Raw genomic sequence first — 10,300 nt, forward strand, 5'->3', positions numbered from 1 at the left:
CCCACTCTTTCTTTGCTGCATATAGGCACAGGCCTAGAGTGCCTAATAAAAAAGCCAACCATGGCAAAAACCCATAGCAACCCACCAGCATCTACCTTAAGCCTGGCTCACACCTAGGAGTTTTTGAGCAGTTTGGAAAGCGCTTTTAAGTGCCCAACACAAGAAATGCCATGATTTTTCAATGGCCCTGTTTCACACCTGAGCAGAAAACCCCCAAACGCCCGAAAAGGTACAGGAGCTTCTTTGGGCAGTTAAAAGTGTTTAGCCCCATAGACTTCATTGGAAATGCCCAAAAATGTGCAACAGAAGCATGTAGTACATTTTCGTGAGCGTTTTTGTGCGGTTATACACGCGCTCTTCCATTGCCCACAATGGTTTATGAGCTGCCAATCAAAATGCATGTCTTCATGTGCACGTGTTAAAACGCGCATTACAAATGTGCACAACGCACATAAACACGCAAATAACCGCATGCTGTTAACACGCTTATAAACGCACAAAAACGTTGCCGCCTAGGTGTGAACCCAGCCTTATAGTGGCCTGATTTCTGCAGAGTGCACTCTGATTGCTACACTTGAGAAGAAACTTTTATTGAGTAAGGCAAATGCCTTAAAGCTGAGAAAATGCTTAATAAATACAAGAGGCATGCGTATTCTGACTTGAATCCTGCTGTACTTTGCGTATTTCTTACAGATCTGTGCAGTAATCCATTGTGAAACTTTGTGCATGAGCTGTAATAGAGACCAGTCACTGCTTCTCTCTCTACCTGTGCAGAGTGACTGGTCTTGTCTCCACCCCCCTCTTGTAGTTATCTCCAGGCAGCCTGTAATGGGTGGAGCCTGCTAGTCCCTCCAACACCTCTATGGTCTGCACAGGCTATGTAGAGCACAGTGATGATGTCACTGCTGCTTTCACAAGGTAATGTTTGGATTTGCAAAGGCGTTTGGTGCACACAAAGAGGGTTTATATTCTTTGTGGCTATTGAATGTATTTAAATGACAGTTTTTGTGGCTGGAGTTCAACTTTAAATGTTTATTAATGATTGCAAGCAGCTTTTAGTATAAATGATATGCCATCCTTGCTTCTGTATTTCCAACACTGTATTTTACATTTCTTTGCCCTGACTGCTATCTCACAGCGTTATAGCATTCAGTTCATTTAAAATGCTAACAGGAGTCAGATCAGTGTCCTACATAAAAACAAAACAGAGCCTATGTAAAGTGCTGTACAGGCACACAAACTGCTTTTCATTCTGACCTGGCTTTGTCTCACTCTTCTGTTTCACATCTAAACATGCTGTGCTAGGTAGACTATTGATGCCGCTTTTTTTACATTGCAGCGGCTGTCACTTATCTTTTTTTCCAGTAAATTCTCTTTGTCAGAAATGTGCATACTTTGCTACAGTTGGAGCTGTGCGATAATACAGTGTGATGCCACAGAAAATGTTAACCACCGCCCTGCTGTTAATCTGCAAATGTTTTCTATTGCTCTTGTCTACGTGTGTTCCAGGATATTATGGGTGTTGGCAGTCTAGTTCCTTCCTTATTTTCACTAGCATGAAGTCAGGTTTGAATAACAAATAAAGAGAGGCTCAATGAAAAGCATTAGTCAAATAGCACTCCCCTGCCACATCCAAATGTACTGCAGGACGCCTCTCTGTTACAGCGCACGCTAAAATAGACTGAACACGGATCAGTCTAGTGTATTTGGTTTCTGCTGGGTGATTATACAGCAAGAGGGGCACTGACAGTAGTTCATTCAGCTTATAAAAACTAGAGCACAGGTGTATGAAGTTTTTCCTATACCAAACAATTTAATGATTTATATCATTTTATAAAATGCAAAACTTAAAGCAAACCTGCGTTTTGCCCATCAAATTCAGGGCAAAGCAAAAGGTCTGCTTTAATGCCACCTCCCCAGCAGCATATACTTACTGTTCCATCATTCCTTCACTTCTCTGTTCAGCTGGCATGACAGAAGTAAATACCTGGTATTTCCATGCATGGAGCAGCATGTGACTAATGCCCCTTCCATTCATGTGACAGCATTAGTGATTGGCCCAGCGCTGTCACATGTGAGTAGGGAACTTTCTGTAAAGCTGGCCATAGACTGTGTAAATTTCAGCCAGTTCTTGATGAACCAGCCAAAATAGAGCAGTGGGTGCCACTGTCAGCCCGCCTTTCGGCCGGCTTCTCTCAATCAGAAGATAAAAGGAGCTGGTTGGAAGATTTTCGGTCTAAGGGAGCTTGCAGCCAATCAACAGCAAATACCATTGGGGTACTCTGACAGCGGCCGCCAGCCGCCTTCAGAGTACAATGAAAACAGTGAAGTATTCCTCCATCCACACTTGTAAGCGTTTATAGAGGAATCTGTTAATTTTTCTTTGATAAGCCCATAGGTTGAGTGAAGAGAATATAACAGTGTTTGGCCAGGTTAAGTGCCGACTAGAACAATGAGGAATTTCCATAGAGTGAAGGGAATGTATTGCAGCTGGGGGATGTCTACATAAGCAAGGAATCCCCGCCTAAAAAAAAACATAAGCTGTGCTTTCATAGGAAAAAAGCCAGCGTATGAATGTGTACTTATCAGTGGAATCTCTATTCCAAGCAAAGCTGGTGTGCCAACTACCCCCCACCTGTGTAGGGTTTTCTATTGTTGTTGTCTACAAATTAGTACTGAAAGGGCTAGTTCACACCAGAACTGCATCACAGTTGTGTGTGTCTGTGCAGCTGCAGTGTGGTTTGCTGCGTTTTTACCGCAATTTTGAGTAGGGCACCATAAATCCCATAGGAAAGCATTGTGATGTGTTTTGGATGCAGCTCCCAAACTGAACGGACTGCATCACAACTGCATCTGGTGTGAACTAGCCCTAAGTCCTAAATTATCTCCTTTAGGGCTTGTTCACACCATGTCCGGATCATGTCCAGACCAGAACCGTTTTTTCCCAGGCCAAAAAAGAATCTCAATGTATCCTTATGGTATTTCTGGACTCTGCTAACACCAGTGCAGTCTGTTCTGGTCCAGACAAGAAACAATACTGCTTGTCTCATTTTCTCTGGTTTGGAAATGCATTAAAACCGGATACAAATGCACTGGAACGCACTGGACTGCATCTGAAGGCCGATTTTAAGCTAAAAAATGTGGCACAAATGCACTGCACTGCATTTGCAGATCTGCTCCAGATCTGGTCCAGACATCGTGTGAACAAGCCTTTAATGATAGGCATGTGCACATGATGCAGGTTTATTCCTACATGGTATGAGCATTTTAAAATGTTACATTTTACTGACAGACCCAAAAACGTTAGAGAAAGTCGTATTTTTAGTTTAGGCTTGGCCAGCATACATTTAGACACCTGAGCAAAGCAGACTTCTTAGTAAATTAAGTGCATATATACTGTAATGCTTGGGCATTTATCCACAGATTCAGCATAGTAAATACTGCAAGGATACGATGTGGATGTCCAGGCAAGATTGATGCACCATTCTATGTGCTTATCTTTTAAAGTGACACTAAAACTCAGGGGTTAAATCCTAAAAATACATTCAAGTACCTTAACTATTAATACAAATGTATCTTATTTGTGTTGGTTATGTGTTTAGATGAAGCACTGAGATCTTGAGGAATGCTGAATTATGTTTTACTTGCTTAGAAGGACATTACATCTCAATACAGCATTATAGAGCATTGGGAGTATACATAAGCATAGAGACTAACATTGCACTACAGCACCATCTACAGCTCAAAAGACAATATTATATCTCTGAATGTCAGTAAAACAATCAGTATGCTGGTGCATTTCCAACAATTTGTGTATCACTCGGCTGTAGATCCTCAAATCCTATCTGAATTGGTGCTGACACTGTCCTTCCTTCTGGAGGGTGGCTACTTTTGTTCCCCATGGTCCCTGTGTGTGTTGTAAATGTAAAGTAGTCACCACTCCAAGCTCACTCCTGTAAAAGACTAGAAGCTCAATGCAAATGAGTAAACTAAACATGAGATTGTAGTCTATCACAGGAGTGAGCTTTGGGCGGTGAAGGACAGTGTCAGTATGATTTCAGAGATGATTGGAGGATCTACAGCTGAGGGATACACAAATAGGATACATGTTTGTTAATAGTTAAGGTATCTGAATGCATTTTTAAGATTCAACTCCTGAGTTTAGTGTCACTTTAATTTATAACAATCATGAAGACTTCGGGTTACCATAGAGAGCTCAGAAATGTATTTTGATTTGTAGAATTACTGCACTTATTTATTTCCAGAATTTATAGAACACCTGAATATTATGTAGCACTTTACAGGGTATGTACATGGATTCACAGCAGTCTCTGCCCCCCTTTGCTTTAATTATTAGGTTACTTAGCACTATAGTTGTGCATTACTGTGACACAAGGAAACATATCTATGGAAAAGGGCATTAAGTAAGCCTTACAGCAAAATCAATGTGAACATTCCAATAGCATACAGAGTACCAATGGTTTGCAAGACTGGTTACTTAGCAAGAATAACCACACCAAAATATAAGTGGAATTTTGTGCATAGCACCATTTATGTTGTTTGCAGTGTTTTAACATGGCCAGAAATAGTAAAACGTTAGCAAAGAAGGTCATTAGAAGGTTGTATGAAAGTATTTTATTTTATCAGCACTATCCTTTGAAGTATTCATCTCCACTAAGGCAGCAATGCCACCTATTGGTGGACTGGTATTACTGCCTGTCACATTGTGATGGGAAAACAGGGACACTAGGGGGCTAGTGAAAGGAGAAAAAGCTATGGGGAAAATGAAATGTTGCACATAGCAACCAGTCAGAGTCCTGGTTCATTTTTTCCAGAGAATAACCTTTACAGGGTTGTACACAAAAGAGTGAAGAGTTTGGAGAAGGCAGGAGAAGTGAACAATCTGGGACAACGTAGCTGAACTGGAAATTGAGGTGTATTGGAGAATTTTCCCAGTTCAGTTATGTTGTCCTAGATTGTTCACTTCTCCTACCTTCTCCAAACCCTTCACCCTTTTCTGAATAACCCCCTTAATGTTTTGAGTAGATTGTTACATTTGTGCATCTGTAATGGGGTTTATTTGTTTTTTGGTGACAACTTGTACATCAGTGAGTTATTATTAGAGTATATTTGCAAAAGATTTGCATGACAAATTCACTGGTGGTTGTTTTATAGCATTCTCTGGTCATATTCACTCACCAGTGTACTCAGCGAACTTAACAGCCGACATTTCTATGTACAGCTACAATATGTTCTTAAACAGCTTGCTATATTTAGTATTTATTCAAATTTAGTCAGTGATGTATACAGCGAATGTAAAAAAAATGAACATAGAATAGTGTGAAATCATCTGCTGTTGACGGTTTGTTCTTTTTTTTTTTTTCTGGCTTTTCTCCCTTTATTTTCACCTGGTAATCCTGCGAATAACACATTTCCTGTTCCTGATTGGCTATGCTCACTTGCTGCATTGTATCTATGCAGGGAGCCATGGTTGTCACACGTGCTAAACTTCAAAGCTTGCGTGCTAAAAATGTTCTTAGCCTGGAAATTGAAATCGAATGCAGCCCCCACATCTAAGGACTGCTAAGCTGCAATATATGACATTTTTGTTTTTGGGGTTTACATGCACTTTAAGCAGGGGCGTCCGGAGGCCGGGTGTCACCGAGAGCGGAGACCAGGTGACACCCCACTGTGTCATAATCGGCCATGCACGTGACGTCACCACGTGCATGCACGATGATGTCATTGCGCACGCATGGCCATCTTATTGATACCTGCTGGCGGCTATCTTGGTGATGGACACCGACAGAGAGAGGAGGGGACGTTCACCCGGAGGGATAAGGTATGCCACTGGGTCCCCTCCTCTCTCTTGAAACTGTCGGGCTCTCAGCCCATGATAGAGCGCCTGACTTTTCAGAGGGGGTGACAGAAAAATGACTGTCAGTCATTTTTCTGTCACATCTCCAATGGTGTCACCCAGGTGCGGGCAGCACCCCCCTTGTGACACCACTGACTTTAAGGATATTTAATTATGTAAAGGATATCTGTTTTGGCAGGACACCTCACATTCTCCCCTAGTTTGTCAGATGCCCCATAAGAGGGTGGAGGGGTAGACAGCACAGCAGAGTATGACTCTATAGCTATATAATACTATGACAGGAATATTTTTGATAAGGAGCCCAAAATAATCACATCCTCCAGTAATAGGAAAAAGGAGAATGTCCAAAGCACACATACTCATAATTCTGGATTCTGACAGTTCTAAATTGATAAAAGAGGAAAACAGTTTGCTCTGGGTTACTTGAGGCCAGCACTCTTTGCATTACCTTTGAAAATAATCTTCTGAATATTTTAAGCTCCAGTAAACAAGCTTTCTTTATGCATTGCTGGGGAAAAAAAGAGAGGAAACAACATTATTGAGTAGCATATAAAGCTTGTCCCTTTGTGTAAATGCATGGAGCTTGTAGAGACATAACCGTACAATGAAAGAAATGAATTAACTGCTAAAAACAAGCACGCTGCAATACCTTTTACAGTCAAGAACACAGGACTGGACCCTTTTCCATTTAAAATGTCATTTTCTGTGTTTGCTCTGGGGCATTGAAAAATGAATTTAAAAGTGTGTCTCTCTCTAAATCCGCTGCTAGTTTCCCCAACCATTTCACATGTTCTTTTTTCCCTTAGCAGTCTCTGATTATACACACACTGATGCTGAAGTACAGCAAGGAGTTTTATTATTGGGACTCCTTAACAAGCAGCAGACATGTTTTAGTTTTTAACAACAGTAAATTAAACCCTATTCTAGGCTCAAAATCTGCAAAGCTGTTGTCAGTGGGGATTTGATGATGGATTGTTAGTTCATTGAAGCATATAGAAACAATCATTACATTCTAGTGAAGAGGATGGAAATATTGGACACGCGTGGATCTTTGATATACCTAATTGCAAATCGCATTTGCCTGCGAAAGATTTGGTCATGAAACACCAACAGGGTTATTCACAAAAGGGTGAAGAGTTTGGAGAAGGCAGGAGAAGTGAACAATCTAGGACAACATAGCTGAACTGGAAAGTGAGCTGAATTGGAGCATTTTTCCAAATCAGCGATGCTGTCCTAGATTGTTCTCTTCTCCTCCCTTCTCCAAACTCTGCACCCTTTTGTGAATACCCCTGTAAATACCTTTATAAGTGAGAGGCCTCCAGCAGCAGCATCCTGCTCCAAATCCAAGTTGTTGGGTAGTCCTGTCATTTGTAGAGAAATAGGTGAAGCACTTCCCCAGAATTAGTAGAGGAACTGCAGTCAGACAATGGCTACTTCATGGAGACATCCCAAGTAGTATTAATATTTAGAAGTTAGTGTTCAGTTCACAACAATTCAGATATAAATAACACACAGCCAAAAGTACCTGCACCTTAGGTATGAATGTGATTAAGCTGGCTATTTCTAAATATTTGGGAGTTTTAATATGTAAAGAGTATGGGGTCTATTCACTGAGCTGCCGAGGGCAGCTGAGTGAACAACCGACCTAAAGCAAAGTGAGCCGAACACTGTTCGGCTATTCACTTCAGGCTGGTAGAAGCAAAAAACTCTCCCGGGCACTCTGGGGGTCTCCCGCTCCCGGCTGCCCAGGAGAGAAACACTGATTTTTCTTTTTTTTTTCTTTATTCTGACACGGAGCCGTGTCAGAGTAGAGAAAAAATAATTTTTGCCCATAGGAATGAATTGCTAGATTCCTATTGGCTATTTCAATTTGCAATATCCAATAGTAAACTAGCATTGTACCCGCCCTCTGAAAAGCTACGGCTAGATCCTTCGGCAGCTTCGTGAATAGACCCCTATGTTTTACCCCACCTTCTTCACATCACTGTTGGGTCTTTCTTTTGATGGCCAATCTCAGTGACCAATACTAAGGCACAGAAAGAGGTGAAGCTAACAAAACATCTGGAACCAAAGTAGATATGTGCATTTTAGAGCTTTTTTGGCTTTAGGGTTTCAGTGGAGCTCTACAAAATATAGTGGGGGGATTTATCAAAACTATTGCAGACAAAATCTGGAGCAGCTGTGCATGGCAACCAATCACCTTCTCTATTTCATTTATGAATTTTAACTGAACAAACTGAAGAGAGATGCTGGTTGGTTGCAATGGGCAACTGCTGCAGGTTTTGTCTGCCCTAGTTTTGATAAATTCCCCCCTGCATGTCTACATCCAGGCAGCTTCAGGTGCCTGAAGTAGATATTTGCCTGCAATTTAGAACATTCAAAGAAAACACTGGTTCAGTCATTCATTTTTCAGACTGTAGAGGATGTCAGAAATTCAGGCTTAAAAGGGAGCTGATCATACTACCATTATTTTCTGCTAATGCAGTAATGTAATCCAGTTGTGCAGGCAGAGCTCATAGGTAACCGCAAGATCTATCACTCCACAAAGGAGAAGTTCTTCTTCAGATAACACCGTATTAGGGCCTGTTTCGTTTGGCCTTCAGCTTGTGTCAGTGACAGTTTAAGACACTTCTGAGGTTATTCAGAATTCATTGATAGGTGCTTTTGCTCTGCAGTTCTTCTCCTTCTGACCCTGATATGATCTCTTTCAAGTGGGTTTTGCATTCCCATAAATTTGTATGGAAGTGCACAGCCATTTGAACAAAAGCCCATCCACACATGGACACATAGGGGTTGATTTACTAACCTTATAAACACACCACGAACATGTATACACCTCTGTAGTGTGTTCCCTCCCAGCATGATCTATGGGTGGAATCTAAACACCTTTGTAGTGTGTACACACCCAGCAGGTGTGTTGTGCAAAGCCCTGCATGAATTTGCAAGGTGATCTTGTGTAAATTAGCTCTATGTTGTGTTGCTTGCTTGATGAATGCAGGAATGTAAATGCATTAGCTAACCATTTTTGTCTAAACTGTGAAGCAGCATTATATATGCATCATGTGCATGATTTTTCCATATATGGCATTAGTGGAAATATGCTTTTAGAGACGCTTTTTTGGAAATATGCTTTTAGTTGATAAATACGTTTTGCTGTGTAAAAATCACACGCACCTAGTGCGTGCGTGTGTTTAGGTTAGTAAATCACCCCCATAGTCACTCACTACAAATGTGTTGTTCCATGTGGGCAAAGTGAAAACATTGTTTTTAGTTTTTCTTTTGCATGTTAAAGGGAGGAACTGAAAGCTAATTGCAAGATAATTTCACAATTCCAGTCAATGTACATTACCTTGATTGTGCTTGTATATAATGTTTTATCTGATAAGTGCAAATCCAATTGTGCGAGTCATTTTGTATCATTAACTTTATGCTGTTATTAGGAACTAAGTAATAGAATTGTTCTAACCATCTTCTCTGCTCACTTACTTGCAGTAAACTATTCGAAGAAGAAGAAGAAGCAGAAGAAGGATCTGCACTGCAAGGACCTACGTGCACAGAAGAAATGGTGGTCCTGTTTTGACATGAGATTATTTAGGATTGTGTACCATTTCAGACATGACATTTGGTTCAGTCCTCTACATTGACTTGGCATATGTGACAAGACGGTATGGAAAATTGACATTTTGTTGCACTCTACTCTTGAACTGTGAAGAACTCTTATAAAACAATGAAGATCCTGCTTTCATTGCTGCAGATCACCTTGGACTGAAGGGTGATGTTCTTCCTGAAAGTCACTTTGTGTTTTCTTTGCATGTTTTCCACTGTTAACGGCACGACGTGTGAGCTTATTGGCCTATTAAAAACAGACTCCAGAACACCTTAAATGCAAAGTTAAGCTTTTTCATTTCTTCTGATTCTGAAATAATAATCACTAAAGTCAGTCTTGTTTGGTTATCAAATAACTTCATGCTCTTGTTTGCTTCTGTGTACACATGGGTTATGGAGAATAGCTTCCATACAGATATTTTCAATATGTTTACTAGAGAATTAAAGATGTGCTATTTATAACTAAGCCTTATGTTGTGTACAGACTGTCTTTGAAATATTGTGATCTAGTTTATTGCTTGTAAATGAGAAATTATATAATTTATTTAGAAAAAAATAACTGTATACTATAGTTTTATTGATGAAAGAAATAAAATATTTTGTTCTCAGTGCTTGTGATTTTATTGCGTATATAGGTTAACTCCATTACTCTTTTATAGAAATGTTTGTAAACTTGTTAAAGTGTATTTCCACTTTTTCAGCCAATTTGGGATATCACCTATTTTATAATTATTACATGTTCCCATTCACATAGCATCAGCTAAAAAATAAATAAATATTATAATAAAATAACATTATATAATATATCAAATATTT

At 40.2% G+C, this 10,300-nt stretch overlaps 1 protein-coding gene across 1 annotated transcript in view; it reads left to right on the forward strand.

Moving 5' to 3' along the window:
• The window catches only part of PIP5K1B (phosphatidylinositol-4-phosphate 5-kinase type 1 beta), a 153,086-nt gene extending 143,639 nt beyond the window's left edge, over positions 1 to 9,447 (forward strand). The window contains exons 15-17 of the mRNA XM_018555659.1: positions 2,878 to 2,885; positions 8,663 to 8,669; positions 9,398 to 9,447. Of these exons, the coding sequence (XP_018411161.1) occupies positions 2,878 to 2,880 (3 nt within the window). The 3' untranslated portion in view covers positions 2,881 to 2,885; positions 8,663 to 8,669; positions 9,398 to 9,447. The remainder of the gene's footprint in view (positions 1 to 2,877; positions 2,886 to 8,662; positions 8,670 to 9,397) is intronic.
• Positions 9,448 to 10,300: the final 853 nt, after the last annotated feature.

The sequence above is a fragment of the Nanorana parkeri genome, unplaced genomic scaffold (assembly GCF_000935625.1).
Source record: "Nanorana parkeri isolate BGI_ZX_2015 unplaced genomic scaffold, ASM93562v1 scaffold206, whole genome shotgun sequence".
Taxonomy (NCBI): domain Eukaryota; kingdom Metazoa; phylum Chordata; class Amphibia; order Anura; family Dicroglossidae; genus Nanorana; species Nanorana parkeri.